Genomic DNA, 16,725 nt, shown 5'->3' with positions numbered 1-16,725 from the left:
GCAACTAAAGAGAAGGCAAAGTCTACGGACAGCAAAGCGGCTTCTATTCCGACTCCAACCAAAGAAGCTAAAGACTAAGGACAGCAAACCAATAGCAATTCCGACTAGAGCCAGTCTTGGATGGAGATTTTTCCTGAGAGCGAAGGTAGACTGAGGGTAGACTCATATCTGGAGTTGGACACTTGGATGCGAGAAATATGGGGAAACAACGACAAAGAGAGCCGACGTCACTTTCATATAGGTCAGCTGAAGAAATCATTGCTGAATGATTTTATGAAGATTTACTATAGGATTTACAATTCGAAAATAGTCACGAACAATGAAGTTGGTACAGTGTTGGTGGCACAGGCATTCGCTGCATCTACTCATGGAGTAGATGTGGATTGGGATGACTTTGCCCAACATAGAGACGTGAATCTGTGCTCGGCTGTGTTAGTACTATTTAATATGTAGCATTTAGTACTATTTAGTAGTATTAGTAGTATTTAGTAGTATTTAGCACTAGTTAGCACTTAGTACTATTTAGTATCAGTAGTATTTAGCACTATTTAGTACTATTTAGTATCAATAGTATTTAGTAGTATTTAGCACTAGTTAGCACTTAATACTATTTAGTATTAGTAGTATTTAGTACCTTAGTTAGCACTTAGTATTATGTAGCAGTATTAGGATTAGCATTAGTATTGTTTAGTACTTAGTAGTATTAGTAGTATTTAGTACTATGTAGCAATAGTAGTATTTAACACTATTAGTAGCACTTAGCACATAGTACTATTTAGTACCAAATCACATCTGGACTCCAACACAACCAATGGAAATATCGCCCTTGAGGGGTCTCCTTTAGGGGCAAGGGTTGTGTTGGAATATGTCACTTGCCCCTAAAGGGGACCCCTCAAGGGCCATATTTCCTTCAAGTTTAAATACTACTATTTTTTAAATTATTTTCTATCTTTAAATAATCTATTTGCCTTTTGAAATTAGTTTCAAATAATTGTTCTTTTCCTTACACAAACAGGTAAAGACACCGAAATTCCATGTCCAAAAAAGTTGAAGACTGGTACAAAGCAAGCTGAAGCTGTTGAAAATGAGAAATGCAAAACTCCTAACATTTCAAATGTGTTCATAGACACCAAGAAAGAACAATAGGTAGAGAGGCATGCCTCATGTGGAAAAGAAGACAATGAACAACTATTCGATGGAAGTCGGCTGGAAGATGACAACTCCTTGGAGGATGTTGGGGATCAGGAATATGACGAGGATGAAATGTTGGACAAAGTAAAAAAGCAGCAGGCAGTGGCACAGGGGGACCTAAAAGTTATAGAGGAGAGAGGTAGGACTGTTTTTTTTTCCTATGTGGCCAAAAGAGGATATTTATTTTTATAAGTTCCTGTTTTAAGATGCACATTTACAGTCTTCTGTGTACAGCACCTCAAATGCATTTCTGATCTAACTTTATTTCTTTGTAGACAATCTAAGTGGAGACATTGAAGACGATCAACACTTGGATGAAGATGATCTACTAAACTTGGATGAAGAAAATCTATAGCAACCGGACAGGATTATAGAGAAAGCAATAGCAAGATTGGACATGCAGGACTTGCCGGGAAACCACAGCAAGAACGAAGACATAGGTGGCAGTGGGGAGTTGACTAGAAAGAACAGCAAGGGTGAACACACGGATAGTGGTGAAAAGCGTACTACATAGTATCACATAGTACTAACCAAATAGTACTAAGTAGTATGATATGACAGTGATACAATGGTTCTCTCTCTCTCTCTCTCTCTCTTCTCTCTCTCTCTCTTCTCTCTCTATCTCTCTCTCTCTCCTAATTAACAGTAGATGAGTTACTTAAGATAGTAGTACATAGTACTAAATAGTACTAACCAAATAGTAATAAGTAGTATGATATGACAGTAGAACAAACTTAATATGAACTACAAAAATTACTACAATAGTACATAATGACTAAAAAATAGGGCTAATAGTATGATATGGCAGCAGTATCTAAACAGTAATAATATAATAGTACACAATTAAAACTAATAGTACTAAAAATTGTTAAAGTTCCTCACAGCAGAGCATCCCCAAGAGAAACAAGATGCCTTTGTATTACAAAAAGCAACCCCCAAAGGGGCAGCTAAAAATACAAAACACGCACAAAAATATGTAAGAGCCATTGCAAAAATACATGCTCAGCAAACAGTTCTTATAGAGAAATGTTTGCCAAGATTCATTCGTGCACCTCTTGGGGTACACGATACACCGTTCTTTGGCCTTTAACCTTGTGCTTTGCTTGCAGCATTTGGAACTTTATTGCCAATGCCACATCAGCAGGCACTATAGTGGGAGGTGCATCTTTTAGTAATGCATAATTGCTTTTGCATTTTGGGATTTTTGCATAAAAGATTCCAGAAACCACTTGATCCCCAATGTTGAAGACATTACCCCAGCCATCCGTCTCTTGCTCTATGAGGACTGTTTTTAATTTTGAGCACAGCACCACATAATAATCCTCATTATCTTTGTTTGTAGGGGACTGTAGTACTGCAAAATGGTCACCCATCTGAAGCATGTCAGCTAGCTAGTCTCTATCCATTGCATATGTTGCAGATTTCTTCTCCATGTCTGATGCAGTCTGTCCATTGATGGGCTCCAGCCTGTTCAAGGTCCATGGACTTGCATGAGATAAATTGGTGCACTTCTCCCATGTTTTATCCATGCAGAATGAACAAAATCATAACAAATGTCTAAGCAAGGCTTGTGTGGGATCTTTGTTACTAAAACCCAATATGCAGTGTGTTGAATGACTTCCTTTAATGGTTTGGCAATTCCATGCTTTAGACCTGTCAACATCACCAACCTTTACTTCTACGAAGAGCCTTTGTTTAGAATTATCTCCCATCTTCCATGCCAACCATTCCACAACATCATGTGCATTTTGTAGCTTTGCACCATTTACATCCAATTGCTCACTAGTTAGTGCACGCTTTATGACTGCACCAGCCCCATCATGTTCTCTCTTGCCATGACCGCTTCCAAAAAAGTTTCACATCATCCGAATGCCAATCAAAGAGCAATACCTAGCATAACAAACAACTGATACATTGCATTTTGAAATATGCAACATCTTCAACGTGATGTAAAAAATAAGGGAGCAGTGTCCAATGTCTTACCTTGCACAAAGTAAAATGGGCAAGCGGCCTTGAACTGAGATGTTGCCCCATCTGACCAAACCGAGTGTCTTTTAAACTTCAAGCCTTTAGACGCCAACCATTGATGGTGGAGCATGAAGCAATGCTGCACAAATAGTGTGTCATGTTCTTTGTCTTCTGAAATGTAAAAGATGGATTGCTTTTTTATCTCGCTCGTCTCCTATTGATAGCAAATATGAACCAAGATGGTCACTTGGTCATTATGCCAATGCATTGATTGAACCTCATTCTGCACTTTGAATGTATAGTTCTCTGCAAAGTCAACAACTGAAAGCACCACATCATCAGGAAAATTTATGGTGCACTTTTTGAATTAAGAGTGTTGCCAGTAACTACAGAAGTTGTAAGTGATAAATACATTTAAGTGTTGCAAGTATCGAGGGATGATGATGGATGGAGGAGTTTCCTTTTATAAGAATTTTATTATTTTCTTCGCATCACCTTTTCCCGTATCCTCGGTGACATTCATACGTATTCCATCTTATCAATGCACCATTTGCATCATCCAACTCACATGGGCAAAACAACGGTTGTGGGCACTTGTCATATTTGCACAATAAGCATTCAAGCTTGTACCATTCGCATCCTCTTCCTTTGGACATACTGCCGAATGCCACATTTTAGACACAAAAGAACAACTGCTGGTGTGGGCAACACACATGTCCTCCCGTTGGGGCCTACAACCTTGCATAAGTAATCACACATATCTCCATGCAACAATGTGCTATTCTGCCTCATGGAATTCACTGCTAGTCGGAACAAGTCTATTCTTGTGTAAATACAACAACAAGTATTCCTTTCCTTCAGTTTTTAAATGAAATAGGGCTTCAAATTCTGAAAAGAATAGAAACCAATATCTATGGAAGGATGCTCCTCCTTAAAATTAAGGAAGAATTTCGCCTGCAAAATCAATCATTAACAATCAGTATTATTTAAACCTAGACAACAAACAAAAAAACTATAAGTTATTTAAAACTTAGAGTGCCATCATTATTTTTCTAAGTTCTATCACTCAATTACAAGTCTTAACTGCTACTAGTAGTGCCAAATATCAGTAAGTGCTAGATAGTACTAAATGCTAAAGAGTACTAGGTGCTAAGTATTGTTGTAAATTCTAGATAGTACTAAATAGTAAATGCTAGATAGTACTTAATATGTTTACATAGTACTAAGTGCTAAATATTTTGCTAAATGCTGGATAGTATTAACTGCGAATATTACTAACTACTAGTTTAGTACTATTAGTAAGTGCTAATATTACTAAGTGCTAGATAGTACTATTAGTAAGTGCTAATATTAGTACGTGCTAATATTACTAAGTGCTATATAGTACTAAGTGCTAATATTAGTAAGTGCTAATATTACTAGGTGCTAGATAGTACTATTAGTACTAAATATTAAGTGGTAATATTAGTACGTGCTAATATTACCAGTGCTGGATAATACTAAACAGTAAGTGCTAGATAGTACTAAATAGGAAGTGCTAATATTAGTAAGTGCTATGGATAGCAAGTGCTAATATTACTAAATAGTAAATGCTTGATCTGTAGTACTATTAGTACTAAATAGCAAGTGCTAGATGGTAAGTGTGCTATTACTAGGTGCTATATAGTACTATTAGTATTGAATAGTAAGTGCTAATATTACTACGTGCTAGATAGTATTGAAGAGTACTTACTAAGTGCTAATATTACTAAGCGCTAAAAATTATTGAGTCCTAAATAGTACTCAATAAATAGTACTTACTGCTAAATGTTATTAAGTGCTACATAGTACTAAATAGTGCTAAAATACTACAAAGTAATACTAAATAGAACTAATAGTAGTAATAGCAGAGTTAAGGCAAGGAAGAGAACAATATCTAAATAGTACTATATAGTACTAGTAGCAAGGTTAGTGCAAGGGATAGTACCAGATAGTACTAAATAGAACTAGTAGCAGGGTTAGTGCAAGGAGAAAATGATTATGCTCGAAGTCCTTCTCTAATACAAACAATTTCAAACATCACACACTACTAATTAACACCAAATAGTACTATTTAGTCATAACGAGTATTCTATTTAGTCATAATAATTGACTTGAAAGAGCAAACAATACTATTTTGTCATATCTTTATTCCTAGGACTGATTTCTAAAATATGGTCTATACTATAAACATATTAAGTCCCCGGTGTAGTATTTAGTACTATGATTCTATGATTTAGTGCTAAATTCACTTCATATAGAGTCTGTTACAGTATTAAATGTTAGCTTTAACATCTGAACAATACTAATATTATCCCTGACATTACTAAATAGTTGTAAAGAGTACCAAATAATAGTGTGTAACTTGGGCTTCATTGAACGAAGGAAGATGCACCTCTGTGAGCTCCAAGAAATGGGTGGGATGTATTGCATACTTTTTTGGGCCAAGCCTATGCTTGTAAACATCCTTCTTGTTTGGGGAAACCTGTCTTCTTATTCAACAACCAGCTTCCAAACTTAATAAGATGGAGGTCGAAAGCGTAGACAAGATTCCTTAAGTTGTGAGGTTGCCAGTTTGGAAGCTGGTTGTTGAATATCCATGACCCTTAGACCCACTTCCTCTCCCCTTCATCCTTGGGTCTTGTACAAAAGGACCACCTTCCTTGGATATTCTCTTTCTAGTGGTAGATCCTCCCCATAAAAATCATTTGCACATCTTTATGAACTTCTCAAGTCTTATCTTTGAAGGACACAAGCAGGATAAATAAAAATAGCAAAATGATAAATATAATCATTTAAAACCATCCTCTTCCCTACCAAGTTACCTAAAAACCCCTCCACTTGTCAAGTTTTTCTTTGAGTCTCCGTGGGAACCATTCCCATCTATCTTTCATATTGACATCAAAGCCCATGGGGATGCCCAATAGTCTGAAGACTTTTCCCTTAAGTATTTTCTTACAGCCCAGCTATTTTAAAATACAATGGTCATTTCCTTCCAAACCTACATGCCCTATTGTAGCATGATTAAATACTTGAACCAGGAGTTGAAAAAAAAAATCAAAACATTCTAGAACCCCTTGAATATCTTGAGGAGTATTTCTAAAAATTTGAGATTTGTGCCATTTGCATATTGTTGAGTAATAGGTTATTTGCCAAGACGGAGTTCAATTCCCTTTATCTTGCCTTGAGTCACATAGTCCTAAAGTAACCATCCAAGGGCATGCTGCAATGGCAAAAGTAGAGGAGCTAAATGGAATCCATGTCTTATATAGCTCCTTGAAAAGAAAGCTTGAGTCATCTCACCATTGACACAAATTGTAACTAAGGGGTTAATGATGAGTAGTAATGTACAAAAGAGGTGTATTTGTGTCCTAGACCCATGACATGTAGAGATTTTCATAAAGAATCCCATTCAATATGTATTTGTGAGTGGTAATCTACAGAACATGTGTATTTGTGTCCTAGACCCATGTCATGTAGAGATTGTAGTTAAGAATCCCATTCCAATATATCATATTCTTCTTCAACATCAATTTGAGAAATCGTATATCTTGCTTAGTCTCCTTGTCATATTCACAGCCTTTCTAGATATTGATATTAGCTTCCAAAAGCTGCCTGCCCTTTATTACCCTTTTCTACTCACTACAAGATATTGGCCACTTTCGGACAAAAAGTACACTTTTAAAAAACATTTGCTAAGGGGGACGTCATTGTATTTCTGTCAAAAAAAATCTCTCGGAATTTTTGTTGACCAGGAAGTAAACAATACCAACATTGGTGTTTCCATTGGCACTCGACAAATATATTGATGCTGTGAAGTTTTGAAAAAATATAGTGGAAGAGGAAGGGGCTTGTTACAACCCCATTCTGCCCCACTATATATTTTTTATTACAAGGTAGTACAAAAATAAATGCATTCTATCCGAGCTACAAAATTGTCTAAAACTTTGTCTCGTCATGTATTACAAAATTGCCTAAAACTCCCTCAACATATACATGCAATCTGTCTCAAAAGTAGAAAACAATAATTAAAGTAGATAGTATTTTCTTTGAACTTCTGGATTTTTTGTATCTATAAATAAAATCAGTCTCCAAAAAAGACATTATCATGTATGTCTTCAAGCAAAAAACTATTGCTCTGTATTACTTTCACTTGTATTGTCCATCTCATTGCTAGGGGGGCACTCGCGAGCTCCTCTTGTACATCCTATTCTATGTATTGGTACTCTTTAGGGATGATGCAACTATGATCCATGAAGATATCCACACAAGCCATTATCTCCTTCACGTGAAACTCTTTGGAGACATTGGGCGTGTCCCAATCTCTCCAAAGCTTCCTAAGGTCCCTCAAGTTGGTTCTTGCCAATTTTAATGCATGCTCCTCCAAGCGTTCTTTCTCTTGATCCCAACCATGCGCACGCACTTCCACATTAGACTTAATCCAGTTTGCATTATGTTTGATTTTAGTTGTGACATGGGACATAAGGGTGTCCACATGTCCTACGGTGGCAACATGGAGGAGGGAAGCCGGGTTCAGTGAAGACTGTTGAGGGTTTGGGTGATCCATTAATCTAGTGGAAAATAACAAGCAAGAGAGAGAAAAGAGAGAAAAAGATAGAGGAAAGAGAGAAAAATGAGGAAAGCGAAAGGGAAAAGAGAGAAAATGAGAGGGCTTAGGAGAGAAAAGAGAGAAAAGAGAGGAAATCATGCGGAAAGGAGGCGAAAAAGAGAGACGAAAACATGCAGAAAACGTATACGTCCTCCTTGAGATCTCCATTCGAAAAGGCAGATTTTACATCCATCTGAAACCCTGTGCTGCTAAAGCCAAAACACTGCGAATTGTGGTTAGTCGAGTTGTGGGAGCAAAAGTATCTTGATAATCAAAACCATGTACCTATGCGAATCCTTTTGCCACGAGCCGAGCCTTGTACTTATCCAACGTGCCGTCGGACTTATACTTGGTCTTGTACACCCACTTGGTGCCGATGACCTTGCGTTTTGTTTGTCAATCCACAAGGTCCCAAGTGTTGTTCTTCATTATGGAGCCATACTCCGACTACATAGCCTCCATCCACCTATCATCACCATGTGCCTCTTCAAGACACTTGGGTCCTTTAGCACGGAAGAATGAATAGAGAATGGGGGAAAAGAGAAGAATGAAGAGAGAGAGAGAGAGAGAGAGAGAGAGAGAGAGAGAGAGAGAGAGTACCCATGAGAGAGCGACCCGCAACGTCTTGCCAGAAAATTCGAGGTGGAAATCAGAAGTTCAGAAGTTCGAAAGTGGAAGCTGGAAATCAGAAGTTCACAAGTTCGAAAGTGGAAGTGTAGGTTCAAAAGTGAAACACTTGAGAGGAGACAATGCATGAAAATGTGTGTATGAGCATGAGAATGCGTACATGGGAATATCTTGTGCATGAGAATCTATAATCAATAAATATATTACTGCACATCAATTTGAGAAATCTCTCCATATATTCGCACACTACTTATGCTACCACATTCTTGCCAATAGTACATACACAGTAGCATGCTTTTAGCCCTATGTTAACTATACAAGAGGACATGTATTGATGCTTACAAGAAGTATTCTTTGTATGAGAATTTTGGCAAGCTAAACTGATATTGGCAAGCTCCGTGCACGCACGCACGCACACACACACACATATGTGCACACACGTGCACACACACACACACACACACACACACTCTCTCTCTCTCTCACACACACACACACACACACACAGATACACACACAGATACATATACAGATACACACAGACATAGGCATAGGCATAGGCATAGACATAGACATAGACATAGACATAGACATAGACATACACACACACACATATACATATACATATACATATACACACATACACATTCACATACCTATACATACATACATACATACATACATACATACATATATATATATATATATATATATAGAGAGAGAGAGAGAGAGAGAGAGAGAGTATGTGTGTGCGTTCGTGTGCATGTCATGTGTGCATGCATGCGTGTGTCATTAGGGAAAAACGGACCTCATTTTGGGGTCTTCTAGGTTGGACAAGAAAAGAGATCCTCCGATGAGAGAGAGGCCAATGTTACTTTTCTTAAAAGAAAAAAAAACATCCTCGAATGAGACAGAGGCTAATTGTCAAAATTTAATTCTTTTGTACAATGGTCTTTGTTGCCTATTTTGGTCGTTCTAATCCCTTCGGGTGTCTAAATTTAGTGACTCAAAAGTTGTTTTGGGAGGTTCTACTTGCTATGGACACAATGGTGGTGTAAAAAATGTGAAAATTTTCACTAAAATAGTAGAAATCCATTTGGGTCCTTGGATGTAGCATTTATGATACATTGACAAATGAGAGTGGGAATTTCAAAATTTCAGTTTCTCTTTATTGCAATTTATATCTCCGACTTAATGCCTGATCGTATAAAGTTGTGCATCTCACTCTAGAAGATTTTAATTTTGAGCTAAGAAAATAAGAAAATCATGGATTCTTACGGGGCCTCAAAATGAGCTCCGTTTTTTCCTAATGGTATGTGTGTGGACATGTAAGAAAAAAGAAGAACTCTTTCTATTCAAAATTGGCAAACTTCATATTGTTTGTGTGTACTTTCTGTTATGTTTATATTTTAAAATAGTCACAATCGAAGTACCATATGCTTATAAATGAATACATGATCCTAGTGAGACCTTATAGACTATGAGCTCTCCTATAAATGTTTGTGTCTATTAGGGTGTCAAGTCTTGCTATTTTTCACTATGATGAAGTGCAAAAGATTAAAGATGGTACAAGACAAAGGGTATAATAGTCAAAAAAGAAGTTGCTGCTATTTATATCCAATTATAATAGGAAAGCAAGTGTATTAAATGGATGAATCAGTCATGAAGTAGTTGTACAAGAATGCATTACTAAAAAGGTGTATCCAATCTTTAAAAAAATGGATGCTTAAGTGTGAAGGGAGCACGCAACTTATACTTTGTACATGTATTGAAGAGGAAGAAACACATATTTTTTTTCTTAGCTATACAAATGCAAGATATTGCTTACATTCCAATAGAACATGATATACTTATATGTATTCCAAAAGCACTACCCTCCCTACATCACAGATTTTTTATTCTAAGATCTATAGTACCATTTCCTCTAAACATAAAGCAACTTTTACAATGTCAATGTGCATAGCAAGGAGACCTTGGTTAGATTGAGTGTAAAGATCACTAATCTTCACATAGAGTCTCTTCAAGATATGGTGCTAATAGAACTAAGGCAAATGATACAAAGAACATTTTCCCATAAGGTAGATCTACACTACTAAAAGCAATATTTTCCCATAAGATAGATCTACACTACTAAAAGCAACAACATTAAAGACTAAACCAAGGGGGGTGGGGGCACTTTTTGAAGTACTTCAAGCCAACTACATTAAAGGGGAAATCAAGTCCACTACTTAATGCTTATTCAAATAATTTAATGTAAGAAAGTCTTAATTTTATTTCGAAAGAAAGCCCTTTTGTGTGTAAACTTTCTTTGAATAGCTTCATTTGAAAAACCCCACTTGCTGAATGCACATTCTATGGCTTTTGGGTGAACCCCCATAGGGAGTCATAAAGCTCATAGATTGCTTAAATGTTGCTCTCACTTGATTGTTTAAATATACGTTGCTTGTTACTACATGACCTTGTGTGAAAGCTTTGGTATTTTGTCTCGTTCTTTCTTTTGCTTATGCCCATACACAATAATTTTTAAAAAAGGGACACCTTTAATTCAATACATCTTAACATTATTTAAGGATTCTTTGGGTACTTAAAAGTTTCTTTGTGTCTTCAATAGTAAAACAAGGGCCTTGTATATGATCTAACGTTAGTCTTAGTGTAGGTATGTTTATTTATACAAAAACGACTTTGCAATTAAATGAACTTTAGATACCAAAAAGAATCCTTAATTAACAATGTGAGGTCAATGATGTTGTGATAATATTAATTGGTTCTTTTCTCATTCAAATTTAATATGTATAGTGGAACTTGAGTAAGGGAAAGAATAAGATACAATACCAAAACATCCACACAAGCTGGTCGTACCAAACCAAACAAGGAAAACTCGCAAACTACCTCTAGCTTTTATCTCCCATATTGCTTTTACTTTTGTAGATCCACTTCTAGAGATAATCAGGATATTATAATAGTCATCATTTTACTAGCCGTATTGTCGTGAATGGTAAAATGGTGGGAATCTACTCTTCAAATGGGCTATTGAAGAGTATTTGTGTCAAAGAAGAGTCTTGCAATGCATTCAAACAAAGTTTCCTTGCTAGACAACTAAGGTCAATGCAAATCATCATTACATGAATGCCTTCAAGTATTTATTGTAGAATTACAATGAAAAGTTTGTAAAAAAGCTAAACAAAGCCAAAACAAAGTATGTAGTTCATATATAGCGTATTCTTCATTGATAATGTTACAATGGATCTCTTGGGGGCCTTGTGGTCATGTTCCTTTCTTGGTTATCTATTAGAGGCTTCCTATTTTCCGTTGATCAATATTCACAATTTTTATTGCTGCAAATATGTCGTAATCCAAGGAAACTAAACTCGAACTAATTACAAAAACAACACGTCGTCCAAGCATATACTTTGTGGTCTAGAGATTTACTAATTCGATGAGCCGCTCTTAAAGGTTGAGTAAGCCCATCAAAGGTGGGTTATGTGTCCTCATCATTTTTGCTATGGCTTTAGTATGTATCTAAAGGTCCTTGCTAACGGAATCAATCCTTAGTAAGGTAGAACCATTCCGTCTAAGTGACTGCAGCTTTTCTGATCGAATATCAAGCTACTTGTCACGTATAGCTGAGAGCAAATTACAATCTGACGATCTGCATATCATCCCAATCCTTCTAGCCATACAATTTCCGGAGGTTCGCAGATAAAAACATCTATGCCTTACCCGAAGGAACTGATGGTGTCCATGTCTCTGCGAGAAACATTTGTTACCACCCCTGCACCTAGGATGCCATTAATTGCCCTGCCAGTCCCAAGAAATCACGTGTGAGGCTGACATTTGATCCATCCTCTCCGGCTGCTACAGAGGGGCCCCCTGGGCATGCTAACATGGAATTAGATGCAGTGAGGAATGGAGATGATGGACGGGTATGAGAAGATAGCTGCTCAGGGATGTGTGGCACTCTGTCTATCCGATCGCTTAATGGTACGCACAGTTGTAGCAATGTACCGTTTTTCCGACCCAGTTGTTCCGTGTGGGAATAATCACCTCCTGGACGTACTATTGAGATAGCTAAGTGCTGCGCATCGGACGTAGCGCGCGTCAGTCGAGCTTCTTGAGCGCCAGAGCAAAAATTCGACGGATCACTTGTAATGGGGTGCATCAACTGAAGTGTGTTGAAGAGCATTCCACGAGTGCCCCCTTCGAACCGACTTTCTTGCCTCGAGGTCGAGCACGCTATATTGTTGGAGCCCGCCGTTCCAAAACCCCTCACCAGACAGGCGTCTGCTGCTGCACGAATTTTCGATCCCGTTGACATTTGTACCATAGGAATCAGCGGTTGTCTGTAAACAGGCGAAACCGTCTGGGACGCATTTTCATATGGACACGTTAAACCGCTAGCTAAGCCAGTTGTGATTGCAGCAAGGGATACGCATCCAGGATTGGGCACGTGATTCGACCATTCTCCGGTCAGGACCTCCAAGTCGTTCAAACTGCATATGGCAGGTATGCTAGAATCTTCAGCGCGCCGGCTGGCTAGGTTAGACCCGGCAGGGATAGCCGGTAGGCCACTGGCTGTACCAAAGATGCTACCATACTGACTGCCACCATCTTTCGAAGAAACAACAGGTATCTTACAGCCAGACGACATCGGCTTGGTTGCCATTTTACCTCCGACCTGCACAAGCTTTGGGAATTGCGGGAACAAACCTGAAGTCATGCCCAGTGCAGTCTGAAATGGTCTTTGAAGCAACTGTTCATGGTTAGGGGGTCCAGGGCCATGACCTGGACCGTGTCCCAAGCATAGAGATAATTCAGAAGGGGAATTCGGTGATTCGGACCCAGATGCATGTTGTTTATCCATGCTTGGGGGATGTAATGAAAACCCGTGCGTAGGTAACTCAAGGCTTGATGTGTTCAGTGCTGGCAAGGTCATGGACGAGGCGGGTATCAGATTTACGGTAGATCGCAGAATTTGGGCTCTAGAAGAGACACATCTCATTGCAGCGGGACCTCCCGAGTGAACACCTCCGAGGGCATTGGAATGGGTACTCGGCAGTCCACCCTGTACAGTGGCTGTTACTCTGGCACTCTCCCGTGCTAATGCAACACAGTAGGTTCTGTGGTTCACGTATTTGTCCCTCCTGTAGCAAATGTTTCATCGCGTCGTTAAATCCTTGATAAAGCAACGAGTTTAGAGACATCTAATCCTTGTTTAACAAAATTAGAGCCTTGCTGTGGGCCGACTAACAGGATCATAAAGGAAAGAAGAAGCATCTTTGGAGCCTTGCAATGACATCTAAACAACGTGGATGGTGCAAAAAGTTACGAGTTATAGACTTAGGGTAGTCGAAATAACAATATGTGAATGTATGCATAAAGGAAATAACACAACCAAAAATTCAGAAAGCGAACATGGGAGCAAGACTGACATCGTATCCGGATATTGTGTCCATAATAAACGATCTGTTTTTTGCTGCCATTCTAAAGTCGAAGATCACTGGCTGTCATGCGCTCACGAATCGTAATTCCTTGAAATTTTGATAGGAGTGTGTCCGGTAAATGCAAAAACAAGGACATTCCGGAATCTGAAGAGGCATTTCATCTGACTTTTATATCAGAAGGGCATATGATATATCCATCAGGTGCTGTGTTCTGCATTTCCCTTGAAAGTTTCTTCTGAGCTTTGATATCTTAATAAGAGCCAAAGCTTCGAAAATTCGTGAGTCCAAGGTCTCAAGGATGACAATCTTTAGGAACATGACGTTTGGGAATAAATAACGGAAGAACTGGAAGACCTAATGAGGATTATCAGCAAAGACCTTGCCCAACGTCGTGATCTCTGGTTGAGGTTTCTAAAGTAGCAATGATAGCAAGGAAATATTAGTCCACTGTATGGGAAACTACTTCCTCAGTAATTACGAAACCGAGACACCATATTGACAACCTAGTCATGACTTACAGCGAAGAAGCTATGATTAATCTACAGCCATGAAAAGTACCACGCTACTACGTTTATGCTCACCGTTGACAGTTCGCACGTATAGAAAATAAGATTGATACTTGGCTAGACGCTGTCGGTTTTGAAAATAAAGCGATCAACGTGATTACTAGTGGAGAAATTCGTTAGAAGAGCCAATAAAACAGAGCGATGGTAGAGACTGAACCTAGTGAAGAGCTCTCCACAAATATCACAGCAGTATTCACGATTGCCACAGATCTTGGAGTGAGCTTTCCAGTCAGACTGTACTGCGTATCTTTTGGCGCATTTCTCGCATGTCCATCTTTTCTCTCCGTGCTTCCTACTGAAATGCTTCTTGATACCCGTAAGGTCACCCAAAGCTCTGGAGCGTTCATGATGAACGCAAGATTGTTCCGGGCAGATGTAAACGCGTTTTCTTATCTCCTTACTGCCTCGCTGCCTGAGCTCCCAAGGCTGTTTATGCAATCGAAGATGCAATTGCAGATTCTGGAAGCGCGGAAACCCTCTTCCGCAAATCTCGCAGCCAAATCTGTTGGTAGCCAGGAGCGTCCTCGGAGACAAAGCTATTACCTCCGCGTCAGGATCTGCGCAGAAATAAAACTTATCAAGAAGGGTTTGAAAACACTCATGTTTGAAAGGGCGAGAGAGTAGTCTGAAGAGGAAACCTCCTACTGTTAGGTTTGCTCTTTGAGCGGCATCATTAATTAGATCGAACACTACCGATCAGCTAGCGTAGTACGATTGCAGCGATAAAGGAAAATTTGGGCGAGGTATCTGACTTGGGTTGGGACAATGGAGGAATAGTTGAGTAACTAGGTGACTGAATGCCTACTAATGACGACGAGGGCAAGGTGGGCGAGATTGCGAATATCAGTAGGAGCGCCGGGATGGGACGTAGCAGACCTGGAGTTCCTGGAAGATTTCTCTTCCGTTTCAAGGGAGGTGGAGAGAGGGTGGGAGACGGGGGGGGATGGCGAAGGTAGACGGGGGTGTCGCAAGAATCGCTAGTATCGTCGGAGGTGGAGGAGAAATCGGACATGGTGGGAGCTGGGAAGGGGGAATGGGAAGGTGCAGGCAGAGTAAGGGAGGGTGTGGATGAGGGGAATGGGGAGGGTGTGGATGAGGGGAATGGGCGGTGTTTTTGGAGGGGAAAGGTTATGGAGAGGAAGATGATAAATATACAAGTTACATAGCAGGAGGAGGAGGTGGTGGAGGAGGAGGAGGAGGAGGAGGAGGAGGACTAGTGGCGCCGCCCGCGCATCCATGATCCCATGCATGCATATGCATATATATTCATGGATAGAACGCATCATTGTATTGCTTACTCCGCCTGGCTGACGCACGCAATCTCCTTTCTCCAAAGTCAAGAGCAATAATGCGACTACTCCAACTTTTCCATCCCATCATTCGCATGCACACGCCATTCGTTCCGTTCTCTTCTCCCGCCCTTTACCATTCCGTTCTCGTTCACAATCCTCCTCCTCCCGAGTCCCATCTATTAGCATGGAGCTTCTAAGTTCTTCCCTTGAGAATATCCAAAATTCTTGGAGAATTGCTTACCCCTAGCAAAGCACCAAATCACCTACACCAATACATCTATCCAAATTACTCGAGCAATTAAGAATTATAAGTTGCATTGTCACTCTTTGTAATACAAAAGGATTATAAAGCTACATGAATCACTCTTGATAATACTAGGAACAATACAACTCTTTGTAATACAACAGGATTATAAAGCTACATGCATTACTCTTGATAATACTAGGAACAATCCATTGTAACTACATTCATAGAATTAATTATCCACATGCACTTCACTTTGCTATTGGAATGCACCAAAGAGCTCTCTCTAACACTCACTAGCACAACGATTAACTAAAGTGCAAGCAAACAACATCCATGCTCTCCACCTACTCTCCATAGCTAGTAGCATTCAATGGTACCATAGCTATAACTTTAAGTCCCCTTTAAGTAGTTCGATTTAATACACATTCCATGCATATATGAACAAGTTAAAGGGTTGAGCCCATGATTTGGGAAATTTGGCTCTATTACTAGTCTAGATTTCACAAAAACAACATGAAGGCATAAAATGCAAAGTAATTACTATCTACTACTAGGCACAATAGTTGCAAGAGGACCCCTAAGAATCTCCTCACAATACCCTCCCTCCCCACCCCACACGTCTACTCTACCCCTTCATAGGCCTACTTTATGCAAGATTTCTTGACTTGTATCTTTCTATGATTCTATCAATCAAAAAATAGAGGAGATTAGTGAAGATTCTCAATAAGATTGATTAATCATAAATAGATAGAGGATTCAACTTGAA

General features: G+C 39.1%; 1 protein-coding gene across 2 annotated transcripts; it reads right to left on the bottom strand.

Annotated features, from left to right (window-relative positions):
• Positions 1-11,624: 11,624 nt before the first annotated feature.
• Positions 11,625-15,556, bottom strand: LOC147889179 (uncharacterized). Of its 2 annotated transcripts, XM_087391152.1 has the most exons (4): positions 15,297-15,556; positions 14,578-14,977; positions 12,530-13,554; positions 11,625-12,466 (listed from the first exon to the last, which is right to left on the bottom strand). In XM_087391152.1, the coding sequence occupies exons 1-4, from the start codon at positions 15,430-15,432 to the stop codon at positions 12,192-12,194; spliced, it is 1,836 nt and encodes a 611-aa protein (XP_087247278.1). In that variant the 5' UTR covers positions 15,433-15,556; the 3' UTR covers positions 11,625-12,191. The 2 variants fall into 2 exon arrangements, with proteins under 2 accessions (XP_087247278.1, XP_087247277.1); XM_087391151.1 differs by having other exon boundaries at positions 11,625-13,554.
• Between the last annotated feature and the right edge of the window lie 1,169 nt (positions 15,557-16,725).

This window comes from Dipteris shenzhenensis, chromosome 20 (genome assembly GCF_047967505.1).
Source record: "Dipteris shenzhenensis isolate YYH24624 ecotype China chromosome 20, Dip_SZ_1.0, whole genome shotgun sequence".
Classification (NCBI taxonomy): domain Eukaryota; kingdom Viridiplantae; phylum Streptophyta; class Polypodiopsida; order Gleicheniales; family Dipteridaceae; genus Dipteris; species Dipteris shenzhenensis.
This window is presented reverse-complemented; position numbering and strand designations above follow the sequence as displayed.